This window comes from Copidosoma floridanum, unplaced genomic scaffold (assembly GCF_036245765.1).
Source record: "Copidosoma floridanum isolate Cflo_tuat_1 unplaced genomic scaffold, Cflo_Japanese_pri ptg000056l, whole genome shotgun sequence".
In the NCBI taxonomy this organism is placed as follows: domain Eukaryota; kingdom Metazoa; phylum Arthropoda; class Insecta; order Hymenoptera; family Encyrtidae; genus Copidosoma; species Copidosoma floridanum.
This window is the reverse complement of record NW_028321933.1, coordinates 49285-65439: the sequence shown is the minus strand read 5'-3', so window position 1 is coordinate 65439 and position 16155 is coordinate 49285. Positions and strand designations below refer to the sequence as shown.

General features: G+C 31.9%; 2 protein-coding genes across 2 annotated transcripts; both read left to right on the top strand.

Moving 5' to 3' along the window:
* The first annotated feature begins 1214 nt into the window (after positions 1-1214).
* On the top strand, positions 1215-2847 carry LOC149373035 (uncharacterized). The gene is made up of 3 exons (XM_089597991.1): positions 1215-1242; positions 1704-2221; positions 2326-2847. Exons 1-3 carry the CDS (start codon positions 1215-1217, stop codon positions 2845-2847), a joined length of 1068 nt encoding a protein of 355 aa, XP_089454117.1.
* Positions 2848-11912: 9065 nt separating this feature from the next.
* Positions 11913-15343, top strand: LOC149373034 (uncharacterized). Its single transcript, XM_089597995.1, has 3 exons — positions 11913-12179; positions 12270-12326; positions 15063-15343. Exons 1-3 carry the CDS (start codon positions 11988-11990, stop codon positions 15237-15239), a joined length of 426 nt encoding a protein of 141 aa, XP_089454121.1. The 5' UTR covers positions 11913-11987; the 3' UTR covers positions 15240-15343.
* The last annotated feature ends 812 nt before the right edge of the window (positions 15344-16155 follow it).

Below are 16155 nucleotides of genomic sequence, written 5' to 3'. Positions count from 1 at the left end.
ATATATATATATATATATATATATATATATATATATATATATATATATATATATTTATGTATGTGTGTGTATGTGTGAATATATATATATATATATATATATATATATATATATATATATATATATATATATATATATATATATATATTTAAAATCATTACTACGATTTCACAACCTTCTACTTAAAATTAAAAAAATATTGTTTTTATACTATCGTACATTATTTTCTTTCTTAGATTGCTGATACTTCTATAATAGTAATTGCTAAAACTGAGAGTTGAATTTAAGTATTAGTTATAGGTTATATTCTAAAGCTAAACTAAGGTAGTAATTTTGTCACTCATCTTATGTGTATATTAAATTAAATAAATCTACTTTTCTTTTTTTATTTTGTAAAAATACTGTAATTTTTTTGAAAAAAGCTTATTTGCACTTTAAACATTTTTCGAAACATTGAAAAAAATAGCATCACAAAATAAGAATCAAATAATTCACTAGCTACCACTTAATTATCAAGTAATAAACATTTAATTTGGGGTAGAAAAAATACATAACAGCAAAGCAATGAACAGACAGAACCAAAATAATGTAGTTACGCACTTGGCATCCATTGTTAGATAAGCGTATTAGAATCTTTTACTGTCTACTTAAATAATACGAGTACAAGCGTATAAATCCTACGAATTTTCTTCAAGATCGTTCCTGAATTCATGTACAACTATAATTTAAGATTTAATATGGTTAAAAACAACATTGTGGTGATATAATAAGGAATAAAAGCAACAACAAAAAGCAACGTCAGCGGCAGCTTCAATTTAACGCTGATTCTACGTATAGCGTTGTAATACAAGATGTGTTTATGTTTTCCCTATATGCTGGTGACTTATTCATAATACTTGAGAGTGTATTTTTGTGTGGAAACCTACTTTTTCTGTGGTAGTTCGTAAAAAAATTTTTCTGGAAGTAGTTAGACTCTACTGATGTTGTATTTTACAAATCTGGCTGTATCAAATGTGGGGGTAACTTCATCGTTGCAGCTATGGCCATCGAAAAAATTATCACTTATAAGATGTGGTTACATCTGTTTGAACACACTTTAATTCTTAATCTCAAAAGTGCCGAAGGCTTAGATTTTTACGCTTATTGCCACAAGTTCATGCAAAGACGTACCCAAAAAATTTTAAGAGACTTTAAAGGGATGTATTAAATTAAATATGCTCGAAAGACCACCTTATTTTACAGGTATTTTCGTCAATTTAACTCGTGGCAGAGTTCCACTTGACATCAGCTTTATTAAAATTCCCTCAAGCTTTTAGAATATAGCATTTCTTTCCTTATTTCTCTCAATAATGTTAATTACACGTTTATTTTTAATAAGCAAGCAAATAGGCTGGCCCAACTTAATTTATTTTTTAAAAACTGCGCATTGGTGGTTTTCTTCAGGGGCATCTTGATTTCCTGGGCATTCAAAGCTCGTTTTATTTTTCACTTTGCAGCCATGAAATACTATGATTTTCAAAGGCTAAAAGATTCCTGTTAATGTCGTTCTCTTTTTACTGCGTCGAAGTTGTACCATTAAAAATTTTGAGAGTTAAATTTTACGCTAAGCTCATGCACTCTGGCCCTACCGAAAATTTTGAATCCATGCCTGTTAAACTTGAAAAAATATGTGAGACTTTTGCACAATGTCGTCAACGATGCAGCAAAGTACAACCTCATCGTCAGCTTACTTGACAGCGACGCCATTGATCAGCTTGCAGACATCATCAGCGACCTGCCTGAGACTGACAAATACACGACAATCAAAGAAGCAATTCTCTCTAGGACGTCCGATTCGCGCGAGAAGCAGCTACAAATGGTGCTCTCAGGTCTACAGCTTGGTGACATGAAACCATCTCAACTATGGCGCAACCTCAAAAGCCACGCTAGTGCCAACTTTACAGACGAAGCCCTCAAGGTCAGGTGGCTAGACCTTTTACCGCCTAACGCTGCCATGCTGCTTCGAGTGCTTGAACACGCTGACATGCCCAAGCTCGCAGAGGCCGCTGATAAACTGCTGAAAACCGGAACCTCTGTAATGCCTGTGAGTCACGCACCACGTTCCATTAGTTTCCCTACAGGTCAAGCCGGACATCCGGACCTCACTCAGGAAGTCGCCGCCTTTAGGCTCGCAAAAGCGCACTTCACCGCGCTTACACGCCAGCAACTCGAGCAGCCCACGGTAAACAACAACAACAACAACAACACCAACAACAACAACAACAACGACAACAACAACAACAATAACAACAACAACTGTCATGGACGGAATTTCCGCTCCCACAGCCGAGGCCGTTCTCAGTCACCCGCAGCCACGCCAACCTCGCCTTCCCGGTGCTGGTACCACAACAAGCATGGAGCAGCAGCCATACGCTGCATGAAGCCCTGCTCCTACCGTGCACCCATCGCACTGGGACAGGGAAACGCTTAATGCCACCTTTGGATCAGGTGGCAGAGGTGAGCATACGCACCACTGAAAACCGCCTACACATGTGCGACAAGCGCATTAACCTACGCTTTCTCGTGGACACTGGCTCGGTCCTACTGCTCTTGCTAATGTCAACAGTCCGAGAAAAGCTACCACAGCAGCCAATCATGCTATACGCCGCCAACCAGTCGACTATCCAGACCTTCGGCACACACAAGCTGTCGCTCAACCTAGGTCTCCGAAGAGATTTCAATTGCACCTTCACCATTGCCAACGTGCTACACGGTATTATTGGTGCGGATTTTCTGATGAATTACGGGCTCTTACTCGATCTTGAAGCCGCCAGGCTTACAGATCCCCTCAGCGGCCTCGCCTTGTAGGGAGTCCTTGACAGGATGCCTCTGTAATCGGTTTCAACAGTCACTCATTTCTACGAAAACAGTAGCACCTTCGTACAAAAGTATGCTGAGCTGTGCAAAGAATTCGCAGACCTGTTCAAGCCAAGCAGCACTTCTGTCCAGCCCCCAGGACTACCAGTGAAGCACTCAATCAGCACCACAGGACGCCCAACCTTTAAGCGCCCTTTCCGCCTATCTGAAGAACGACTGGATGCTGCCAAAAAAGTTTCCGCAGATCTTCTGGAAAAAGGTATCTGGATAAAGCTACTTTTTATTTTTGATTTATTATTCACTATTATTAAATTTTTTATAACAAACTTTTTAATTTTTCAATCTATTTGATCACTAAGGTATGTTAGTAATGAAAAAAATTAGCCAGTGACTAAAATTACTTATAAAACAGTTCACTAGATGATTTACACCAGTTTATTGACTAAACGTTTATTTGTTTGTATTTTTTTTTATAAGAAGTTTAAAGCCCTGTAAGAGTAATTTATTCATCAAATGATTTTAAACACCGCTATAGTCATATATCTTAAAAAAAACCAAACAATGTCAACCATTTATTTTAGTAATCGATTGTGGTGGTCTTTATTTAATAAAAAACCTTTTTTAAAATGGTGGTAAAGAAAATAATAGAGACAAGAACTTGGAGTTTGAGAATACGTTTAGTATGTAACCCTCTATCACGAAGAAAGGTACAGTGTAATGAAACAGCTGTTACGTTTTTATATTTTCATATAAATGAAAAAGCTAAAATTTTTTAGTAATGAATGTAAAAATGTTGCCTTTTTTATTTGCCTTACCATTATTCGTATATTTAAGTAGTTTTCAAACAAATGTCCATGTAATTGGCACTATATTGCATTTACATTATTGCAACATGTACTGATATTGTTGTTAGTAAATACGATGGTATATTGTATTACTCGTTACTTATTAATACAGTTTGAATTACATTCTAGTAAAATAAGATACTGCCCCTTCGTTCAACTATTATTATATATAATGAACTTGGTACTAAAGGAATCTAGGCCTCAGGTTGTAACTAAAATTTTTTTGCTTATTAGGAAAATGCAAAATTTACACTCATGAAAAATGAGCATTGAGTACAAGCTCGAATTATTTTATATTTTTCCTTGGTATTAGTTTATTATTTGCTGAAAGTTAAAGCACTGTCAGTTGGCTCTTGTCGAATGGAAAAATATCTCTTTACAAAGCATTAAGATCTCAAAAAATTTATTAAGCTTCTTTGTCATTTTGTCAATCAGCACACACTTTTGTGCACACATTACACGTGAAATATTTATCGTTCAAGAAAATGTGTTATAAAATAAGTAATTAAAAATTCACGGCCAACCGAATTAAAAACGATGAAAAAACGAATCAATACTTCAATAGCAGATAATCTTATTTACCATACAATTACAGTTGATTACTCTCTGCCTCTAAGATTTTTTATTCCTCTTAATAATCGTAAGTATGACCATTTTTAACTTGCTTTCGGATTTCAGATTCAAAACTCTTAAGCCAAACAGACGTGCCTACTTTTATCCACATTAATATTTAATGCATTATTTTATTTCTTTATTTATTTTTTGTACCAAAATTTTGTTGACATATTAAAAACCGCAATTTCTACAAAGTTCTTTTATAAAAACTTTTTTTTTAGTTTTGATACGAAAGGTGCAGTCCTGACAAAACCTTAAGTCTAAGATGTTTTGATATGAATTTAAAAATTGCATTTTATTTTAGACTGATGGCTAAAAATATCTCCAAAGTATAAAAAAAAACCTATTGTGTATAAGAAGATTAACAACATCTTCAACTATCTTGAATGAATAAATAATAAATACTAGTCAAAAATTTGTTTAAATATTATTGAAGTCACAGCCTCTTTCTTTACATATTATAAGTTTTACCGTAATTTTTCTTTATTTTGTATTTTGAGATGCACTTTTTGAAAATTCGTATCAAATGTAACTTTGGTGATTGATAAAATAAGGTATTTATGAAGAAGTTGGTGCTTTTATGTTGAACTCCGTACTGCCTAGTATGATGATTGGTATACATATATTATGTGTTGAGAACAAGTCAATAATCACATACAGATTCATGCTCTTAAGTAAACCGAGACTATACTAGGTACTTTGAAATCGAAGAAAGAAAGCTCTATAATATTGAATTTCATACAGTAATGTTAATCTATACATAGTACGTCTATGAACATGAAAAGTAAATGTTGCTGAAGGACAGAAAAATGTTACATAATAATTCGACCCATTATTTTTCATGACTTTAAGATACGATTTACTTCAATATATACCATGTACTATTTAACCTGTCTGTTATTATTGGTCAATTTACATATATTTACACATCTGTTGATGTGAACTTAATTGTTGCATACGCTTTTAAAGCTACAACCTTACAACTTAAAAAAACGTGCCATTAGAAGTCGGTTCTAAAAAATAGTACCAAATGCAAAAATAAAGCTTTATTCTACATATTAACATGCAAAACTTTCCTCCAATATACCCACCCTTTTTTCCTGTGGTTAAGGACGTATATAATTATATACGCCCCTTCTGATGTTTTCAGGAGCTTTTTCCTTCCTATATCCAAAATCCTTGATAACTCATCTCGATTTCCTGACATACGACAAAGTAGCTAAGCTGTTGAGCTGAGAATAAAAAACTCGATCCTCTTAAATATCATGTGTCAGTACTGATGCTTACAACAAGCATGACAATTCACTTTTACCAACTTCTACTACGCAGCTCTGCTTATAATATATTTACGATTATCGGTACGTGCGAGGTACGTGTCCTGCAGGTGTTTTTGTTTCACCCTTCCCTTTTCTCTAATCTGTCCTTTGAATCAGGCACCGTCCCGTTGGTAAGAACATCATTTTATTGATCAAACGCAGTTTTTGGGTTTATATTGGAAATTAAAAGTCACATGTAATTTGTGGGTGTGTATGCATTTTAATATTTAACGGTAGCGATGGCATGTTTGAACAAATACGAGGCCGTTTCTTGGGCAACGAAAAACAACATGAATTGATATTTTATATTCACCACAAGCTTTAAATAAGTCGTAAAACACACGTACGTGATGCACGATAGACACTGATTAAAGTTGGAAAAAATATTCTCTGTTACGATTACAATGCTTATTACACTTTTTGTGAGGTACAGATCTGATTGTGTACAGAGTTACATGTACACAAATTATTGTATTATTTAACTATCAGAAACACTTGAAGTTCTCTAAATAATTAAATAGTTTAAGAACACTGTAATACAATTTCAATCTGCACCAGATTGATAACATAACTTTCAGATTCTTACATTGTCTAACTGTGTATTGAACTGAAATTCTGATTTCTACAATAAGAATATGAGAAGCGGGTATTATCTTTTCTTTCCGATAACACGTATTTGTACAAGAATTTAGTAGTTTAACTAGGAGCTTAAAAATAATTTTAGAAAATTTTTATTAATTTTGTACAATTAAGTAATCAAAAAGTTGATACACTCTCTTACTTAATACTTCTTTCTATTAATTAAAACTTTGTTTTAGTTAAATTTTAAAAATAATAATGACGTAATTAAAGTATTAATGACAATTTACTTTAAATTAAATAAAACTGTTTATTAGACTATCGTACATAATTTTCTTCCTTACATCGCTACTACCTCTGTAATAGCGATTGCTAAACTTGAAAATTAAATTTAGGGAGTGCATTTTCAGTTATATTGTCGAGCTTTATCGAAGTTGTAGTATTATTACTTACCTGACGTAAACATCAGATCAAAAAGTATACATGTATTTGTTTTTTTTTTTTTTTTTTCTTTGTCAAAATTACTGTCAATTTGTTGAAAAAATGTTATTCATCTTTACAGTATTTCTGACTCCTTTAGAAAGTGAACACACAATCGTAGTAATCAAAAGCTTTACTGGCCACCATCTTATTTTAAAGCCCTTCAAATTCATTAGGAAATAGAAAAAATACATAACCACAAATCAATGAATGGGAAGAGCCGAATCGCTGTACGATAACATACTTTTCACGAATTGTTTGATAAGCTTATTAAAAGCTTATCTAATTAACTAACATAAAAATTTACCTAAAGCTTATTTTTATTACATCGTCAATAAAGTATAAAATATTAAAGTTAAAACTTTGATATTATCTTAGTTGTTATGATAAATGTGACAGTTTTATAAGTACCGAGTATACTTCAATCGATTACTTCTTGGTAATATGTTAGTTTTTTATTTTAATGAGCTGTATTTTTATATAAAATCAACAAATATTATAACAATAGATAATTTACTATAGCCTATGTTTTGAAGTACCAGTTTTCATTTTGATTTTTTTTGCAGATAAAGATAACACTCCTATAATTTTTTGAATTAAATTATGAGTACGGGGAGTACAGATTGTAGATAATCTTAGAATAACCAGTAACACGTACAAAAGCCGATTTAATATTTGTATTTTTAAATTCTTTATAAAATGTTATTTGCAGTTACATTAAAAAATATCATGTACCAAATACCATTATTCAAAGGATTCTTTTAAAATCATAAATAACTATAGAATCGAAGTCGAACCAATTCTATCAGACAAAAATATGAGCATTATTCAAGATTATTTAAAATAAAATTTTAAAAAATTATTGTATTTTTCTGTTCCTATTCAAACTTCTGTATGATTCTTTGCGTACCACGAAGAATATTCTATAAAATAAACCATCATGTAAGTCACAGATTTTCAATATCAATACCACAGTATGAAACAAATTATACATTGAGCCATCCCCAGAATCGTGACTACCACCACCACCACAACACCAAACTAATCAATCATGGAAAGAACCCACTGCTCCTACCAATTACAATGTTTTGTGAGGCCACGTATTTACTCGCAGCCAATACCGTCTACCTTAGCTCCTACTCTCCAAATTTGACGGCCAATCAACTTCGACTCTCGAGCTTTTTTTCTCCTACCCCACTTGGGTTAACGCAAGCTCGACCAAGTGCTTTTTTCCCCCACCACCAACAAGTTTTCGATATTTTTGGCTTCTTCTAATATTTTATGTACGAGTGTTCAAACTATGTATTGATTTTGTGTGTGTCGTATATCAATATGTTTACAATAGAGAGATTTTCTCGCAGATGGTTTATAGAAAATGAGCGTTTGGTAAAGACATGTAAATTAATACCTACGTGATATGAAATCAGATTCGATTTACTTCGCGCTTGAAAGGACTCGTTGAGTTACAAAAGAGGTGGTATGTGAAAAATGATAGAAAACCTAACGTTACTTACTTTAACAAAGTGTAAATTCTAAGGGATAACAACTCTTTGGGAAAAATAAAAAGTTTTGAATTTTCATTAGGACTTCGAAGCTTTTTGAAATGGTAAGGAGTCGTTGAATGATTTTTTATGGTGATATTATTTTTAAGGAGAACCACGTCATTTGATGGACTTTAACAATTTTTTTACACTTACACTTTTAAATTCTATGAAAAGGGTGGGCCTTTTTTTCAAAAAGCCAGAAATTTGAATTGATTTCGTTCACAAGCTTTGTACAACTGAAAAGTAATTTTTTTCGAAAAAAAAAAAGTTATTACTCAGATAGCATTAACATTTTTATCTGCCATCTAGGAAACTCTCAAAATATTCGATGCCAAAGTTTGCTTAAAGTCAGATTAGTTTTACGGAGCCGTAATTTGAGACGTCACATTATATCGGCTGTAATAAAACTGTAACAGCATGTTCTCTAAATGAAAATAAAAATACTTTCAAAATAAATCTTTTAATTGTAATTTAGAAAAAATGTTGGTTATCGTGAAAAAGTTAAGAAACTCGTGTTAGATGTAAGTAGCTTTCAAAGTCTTTGTATTAAATGCATGTAGAAAATATGTTATCGTCTCCTACTTGATGATTCCAATCTTATTGAACAAAGTTTCAAATATATAGGTTTTAATTAGCAGGTCGCAAAAGCCTTTTAAAGTATTCTCCATGTTAATATTTAATGTCAATATTTATGTAAAGATGATTATAAACTGTTTGTTAATTTTATATGTCGAGCTGGAACATCCTGCCTTATTCGACTGGATATACAAATGAAGGTACGATATTAGCGTTGATAACGAGAGATTTGATGCAGCAATTTTACGTACACGATGGGTTTCAGTGGTACATAATCATCTTCTCCTTTCCAAAGAGAATTGGGAATCCTATATGTACAAAAATTAATTTATGCCATATTGTATCACCCAATTGTTATACGAAAGCCCACCTGCAAAAAAAAATGTAAACAGAACAGAAAATCAAGAGGTCTTTTAATTCTTTTTACTAACATGAGATATGCCTTACCAACGTCCCGATATAAAAACAGAAGCTATAACAACTGCAATTTACTACACTCGTTTCGTAAATCCTCTATATATATGCGTTTTATTGCTTTTACTGTGTTTTCTCTACAATGAGGCATATCCAGAATGAAAGCCATGTATGCCATACATTGGAGACCTAATGTAGTGTACAAACAAAAAAAAAAAAAAAAAAAAAAAAAGAAAAAAGTTATGCCTCAGTATTTGGGAAAACACAGCTTTGTTCAATTTACTCTAAGCGTTCAGTTGAGACAACTCCTTGACTTTTCATTTTTAATGATGTTAATTATTTTTAGTAGACGAGTTACTTGTTTCGAAGTTCCTTGATTGACTGCATATTGTGAACTATTTTCTTTCCTTAGTATACAGCCAGAATAGTTGAATTTTTCGCATGTAGTTTCTTACCTAAGGTTTTAGAAATACTTTTAGTCTTAGAAATAGTTTTAGAAAGTTTCAAAAAGTGACTTGATAAGCTTAATCGTTTAGCTGGAAGAAAGTTATATTTCCTGCTCTATTGTAAAAGAATTTGCTAGCTCCAAGACTTTGCTAGCTTAAAGTCTTTAAAGATTGTGTACCACAGCGAGTAAGTTGTATTGGAATGAAGACTTGATTTTTGTAGATTCTTCTTTTTTTCTTTTGTCTTATGTAAACAATAGTATATTACGCCACTAGGGCGGAAAGTGCTTCTTCCCGCCCGCGGGCGCACTTTCCGCCCGCCGAGTACTTTCCGCCCGAGGGCCGAAAGTACTCGAAGGGCGGAAAGTGCGCTCAAGGGCGGGAAGGCCTCCGCCCGAGTCGCGTATCCTATTTTTCTCCTTAAGGGCGCAAAGTGAGAACGTATTTTGTCTGGTTAATGATCACTTCAATAGAAATTTAACTACAGGATTAAAAATGAAAAATATTTACGGTGAATTCTAAGATATTGCAACCTCTGTTAAAAAATAACGGAGGTGTTTCGAATAGTGTATTGACTAGAATAGTTGAGTACGAACAAAAACTTAAAGCTGGTATGCTAGAATATCTTGACTGCAGTGTAGATATTAGTGAACTTCCCTATTTATAAATTGTGTTGTATATATAAAACTATGTTTATTGATTGAGATGTCATGAAGAAGAACGGTAACTCGTATTTTGCATCAATTATTTAAAATTGAGTATGATTTTATTTTTATAAAATAATAAGTCTAAAAAAGTAGTCGGTAAGGTAGGGAATTTTTTAAAATAAGTAAGAGTTAATTGTTAATAAACGAAAGTTCGCATCAAAGGTTGTGCGGGGTCCAGGGGCGGCAGCCCCTGGTGGGGGACCAGGGGGCAAAGCCCCCGGCGGGGGTCCAGGGGGCGGAGCCCCCGGTGGGGGGTAGGGGGGGCAAAGCCCCCCCCCTCGTCCAAAAAATCAATTGATCGTTCGATTAAAAAAAAATTTACAACCATTTCCCGGAAAAAAAAAAATAAATTAAATTAATCTAATCTCCCGAAAAAAAAAAAAACTTGGTGGAATGAGAGTATGAGTATCAAAAAATGGCAATCAGAGATATAATACTCCCTTATCGTAATATTATATTTTTTCTTAAGAAATTATACACAAAATATACTTATAATAGAATTTCATAAAATAATCAAGTCTTGTTTTGAAGATGTATAAAGAAAGATATTTGATAGATGTCGCATATAACATATTGATAATGTACAGCACCAACTACAAAATTTACTAATTTTTCTTATTTGCGGGCGGGAATGTACTTTCCGCCCTAGGGCAGGAATGTACTTTCCGCCCTAGGGCGGGAGGTTCCACTTTCCGCCCGTGAAATAGGCACTGAAAGTTCTTTCGGCCCTCACTTTCCGCCCGAAAGGAGGAAAATTATTTTTTTACCAGGATACATCATGGGAATAATGCAACAAAGTTTCTAATTCTCTCTCATTTGTAAAAATCTGCATTGTTTAAGTCCTAGTATTTATAAAGAACAAAGGATTCTACTACAAAGAGATAACCTAAAGCAATCGAAGAAATTCCTCACCAAGCTTCACTCGACTAAGTATGGCTTAACATCTTTTTCCTTCCTTTTTTTTCACGTATTATAAAAACACCTTGACATCGTTTTCTTTTTCAAAGAAGACAGACTTTCTTCTCGTCTCTTGCAATTTTATCTTTAAAGAATTGTGACAATGTACGTCCATCGAAAATGTTTCTCTACAAAATACGACATTTCTCGTTGTCAAAGTAGTGTCAAGAAATTTTGTACATAAATTTGATAGCAATGAACATCCGTTATTACTACACTGAGGTGGCTTTTTGTAAAGTTGACGATTTGAACGAGTTATATTTCCTTTGTTTTCAACACTCACCCGCACCTGAGATATTCCATGGTAACTCTTTTTATACAGATCCTCCAACAGTAATTATTGAAGGTATAAAATCAAGTAATGTCAGATACGCACAGTTTCATCAAACATTAAAGTTCAAGACAATAGTTTACTAGACATTTTTCTAGAACAAAGACCGTACCTAAGCGCACACTAGCATGTATCATTAACAAAGTTAGCCACGAAAATATTGAGTACGTGATATAACAGGTATTAATTATAAACGATAGTGATATCACGAACGTGACACATACAGTAGCAACATTAGGAGCCACATCGTTGTTTATCAGTCGCTTGAAAGACTTTCCTCAACCAGCAGCAACGTATTTGTATCATAATATTTGAAGAAAAATGTCCGATAATGAGGAAAATGAGAAGATGGATTTTATTATGCGGAATGATGAAGAGTCTCAGAAGTTTGGCGTCTCTTTCTGTGGCCGTGAGGTTCATCCAATAACCTGTACCAGCAACGCCACTGAAGAGACGAGGCAATTGGACCTGAAACGCAGCAAAGATCATCGCCTTTTACCTGATAGCAAAAAGGTATGGGGATTTTAAAATTGCATTTCCATACTTAATTTTTTCTAAGATTCTTTCTCAAAACTGAACAAAATTGTGGTTTTATAAAAAAAGGTCCTCCAGAAGGAGTTTGGTCGCGCTAAATATGACAAAGACACAATTAAGGTCATGGTAAGTATCAAAAAAATTTTCTTTGTTCTTCTCTTTATTTATTTTTCAAACGTTTTATGTTTTGCAAGGGTTGTCCTCGAACTAAGGAAAAAAGTCTATTAAGATTTTTGTATAATCCGGGAGTAGAGAAAATGTTTAACTTTTGCAATTCTTGTAACAAAGTGTAATTAAAATGTATGCAGTAAATCTCTTGAATAAGCTATTAAGCAGGTAGATAAAGCCACGAAAAATGATAAATAAGAAATTTTTTACTACAGCAAGAGTAATTAAAAAAATTTTGTACTATAATTATGACACATAAAAATTTTTTTTTGGGGCATAAATACACCAGCTTCTTTTCGTATTTAACAAGTAGTAAAAATTGACTAAAGTATATGCTGAATTTTATTTATAATTCTATGTTTTCATCACAGTGTCAAAATAGCTCAAAATAATTTGATCTTTATTTGATTATCTTTTGATTGCTGCTAGTCAGACAATAGAAAACCTATTTTTCGCGCAGTTATAGAGCAAAAAAGTTCGAAAATTGCTATTCAAAGTTTTAATTTTGCAAAATTATTAATTTTAAGATTTTACAATCAAAAATTCTTTAAAATTAATAATTAAATACCTTTGGTATGAATTTTTTTCTCCTACAGAAAGGCTGAAACAAATCTAAGAACGAAAAGTCATGAAGAACGCTAAGAATTTTAATGTGGTGGAAAAAGCAATTTTTTCTTTCTAATTTCAACCCCAATTTTTGAGAAGATTCAATTTTGCAACATAAATAAATTGTAGATATTTTCAAATACATAGTTCATTTTACTGGTATGCAACACATTGCACTTAATGGAGTAAATTTTCATACGAATTGAAAAATATGTAACTGCTATAACGTGTTTTTAATGTTAACTATTAAGAGTTTGTGGTAATAATGGTTTATCTCCAACTGTCTTCCAACCTGAAACAATTTGTTTCATTTCTGTAGAATAATTCTTGTTATTGATTTGAGTTAGTATTTGTTACGTTCATTAACGATTACTATAAAAAAAAATATATATATACATATATATATATATATATATATATATATATAAAAATACCTGAAAACTTCGACGTACTATGCATTTGGTCGTCTGCTTGCTAAATACAAAACTCATATCGTTACACAAAACCATATTATGATCATTCGCTACTTTTTTTAAAAAAGATTTTTCATTTAATTACATACATTTAAAACCAATACATCTGAAATTTCGTCATATTATGTGAAATACATGTACAAATAACAAACGATATTCTACATTTTTCGTTTTTTTGATTTGGGAAAATCATCACTGTTGCTTTCACTAATATGATTCTCGTCTGTGTACAGAAAATTTTTGAAATTATTTTTCATAATGTTACTATTAACGATTTTAACTGTCTTATGCTCTATTTTCTGGGTTTTAAGATACCGTTTTTTTTTTAAGTACGGAGTAAGTTACGGAGTACTATTAAAAGTCAGTCCTTTTGTTCAAGTAATACTTTTTTTTCGCTGGTGCTTTGTAGATTGGTCGTGCCGTGCATGCAAGACAAAGTATTTTTAATGAATTTAGCCATATTTTTTTACTTGCACGATTTTTCTTGCTACGATATTTAAACGATAATCCTTGATTACTATTTTTATGCAACTGCACTTTTTTCCTCATCGTTTCTTATATTTACAAGAAATATGTTTCACAAAAAAGCGGATGCAAACTGGTAACTGAAGAAAAAGCTGATTAAAAAGATACACCGTAAGAGACAGCACCTTAAATAAGGGTTTTTTTACAGGAACGTGGTCCAAAGTAATTGGTAGGGAACCTTAAATTTTCGTACGTGGAAAAAAAAATCTAATTTTTTTTATGCATTAACGACTAAATGCATGCAACCTTTTGTTCGAAAAACAGTACAATAAGTCAAAGTATTCAAGTATAACAGTTGGTTTTATGCTGTTAATTTATGTAAAAATTACTAACTGTGTAACTGTAAAAATGAGTTTTTAATTACTGTTGCTGGAATTATGTCGTTGAATTTTTTTTTTTCTTCATGTAAAAATATATCCTATAAAGTGAAATTGGTTTCCACACATTCAAATGTGAGTCGTCAAAATGATAATATTTTTTTTTTATTACAAATTTAGTTTTATAAAAGATTAAGGTCAAAATTAAAAAAAAAGTTTGTCTCAACATTGAAGCTTTTCGCTATCCTTAATAAAATTCATCTGAAAACTTTGATGCAGCAATACTATAAGGTTTAAGGCAAATAAATTGTAAAATAATAAATTGTTTTTTGAAATCATTTTTAATGTTACATAAAAATTATTGAGCATGGCTTACGATTTCTTAAAAAAATACGGAATTCTTAACTTTGAAGTAATGATATGCAAGAATGAAAAGATAAATATAATTTTAATATATAATTTTGAATAGCGTCTTTCGCTATCACTTTGTAAAAAATAGGTGTGAGACAACCTTAGCACCACTTTTTGGTAGATTATCGAAAAAAAACAAATTATCTTCTGATACTTCTGCAATACAATGCTCCTAAAGAAAGTTACAAGCAAAATTAGACAAAATAATCTATCAGTTTTAACTGTCTTTTCAATAACAAACAAAGCCGGTGCGTTTATGCCCCAACACTATTTTTATATATAATCTGATCATAACAAAAAGCTATTCCAACAAATTTCGTCGTAGTTAACCTGTTAATTAGAACAATGATGTCATCTTTCAGGTCAGAGGGAAATCGATATTAGTTCAGGCTACCAGGAAAAATCAACTAAGCGAAGCCTCTATGACGTTTGACATTCCAGATCAGTGTGATTTGGAAAGAATTAAGGCAGGATTTCACTCCGATGACGTCTTGTATATTCGTTTTCCTTCAAGGAATGAGCCAGATGTTAAAGTATAGACAATTAAGAACTTTAAAATTTTAAATAATTTATTTTCTAATCGAAAAAAAAGAATATGCAGAAAATAAAAGAATATAACGATGTCATTTTTTTATTTAATGTTCCTTGGTCGAAAAGTATAAATAACATTTTTAGCAATTTTTGTAGTTCCAAGCTCATCAATAGAAAAAAAAAAAAAAAAAAGAAAAGAAAAAAAAAAATACAATTAATAAAAAGAAATCGTTGTTAGCTGTCCATGAGTTTATATAAGTTGATGAAAAATTCGTAAAAAAATATAAAGAAAATACGGATACCATTACTCTACCTTGCTTCGAGAGATAATATAATTTTTGGAATTCAATGATCGAAACAAGGTGCTGCGATTAAAAAGATGCTAAGTCAATTGTCATAAATAAAAGTCTTATTTATATCTAAATTTTTTTTATCGTTTTATTATTAAAGCATATCCTCATACATTTCTAGCATGAAAAACATGTTATTTCTAAATTTACACTAAGTATCACAATTATTTTATTTGCAATCAACATCAAAGTATATTTAATCAATGTACACCAATAAGAAAATTTCTGGGTTCTCAGCTTTTCCTTTTTAATTAAATAAAGTCGTAAGGTCGTTTTTTTTCATTTGCAATGTTTTTACCAAATTAGTCACATTTTGAAATATTACAAAATTCTCAAAGTAATGACACACTGATTTTTTTGCGATAAATGGTACCTGCGTTAGATTAATGGCTTATTCACGCAGTTTGTATTTTTCACCATCACAGCCAATGCTTTCTTATGGGGTATGAGGCCACGTAGGGCATATTTGCGCATTTCTGTATTGAGAGTAAACTAAAAAGTTTTTTCCATTATTGTATAATTTATTGCTTTGCTTGGATTTCCTGATTATCTTGATTTTCTTGCATGGTTTTCT

Excerpts from the sequence above, each read along its gene's own strand:
- LOC149373035 (XM_089597991.1), top strand. The coding sequence starts at position 1,215 with ATGCTCGAAAGACCACCTTATTTTACAG. Across the intron at positions 1,243-1,703 it reads AAGACCACCTTATTTTACAG|CAAAGTACAACCTCATCGTC; the intron begins GTATTTTCGTCA and ends TCAACGATGCAG. Across the intron at positions 2,222-2,325 it reads AGCAACTCGAGCAGCCCACG|CCGAGGCCGTTCTCAGTCAC; the intron begins GTAAACAACAAC and ends CCGCTCCCACAG.
- LOC149373034 (XM_089597995.1), top strand. The coding sequence starts at position 11,988 with ATGTCCGATAATGAGGAAAATGAGAAGATGGATTTTATTATGCGGAAT. Across the intron at positions 12,180-12,269 it reads TTTTACCTGATAGCAAAAAG|GTCCTCCAGAAGGAGTTTGG; the intron begins GTATGGGGATTT and ends TTATAAAAAAAG. Across the intron at positions 12,327-15,062 it reads AAGACACAATTAAGGTCATG|GTCAGAGGGAAATCGATATT; the intron begins GTAAGTATCAAA and ends GTCATCTTTCAG.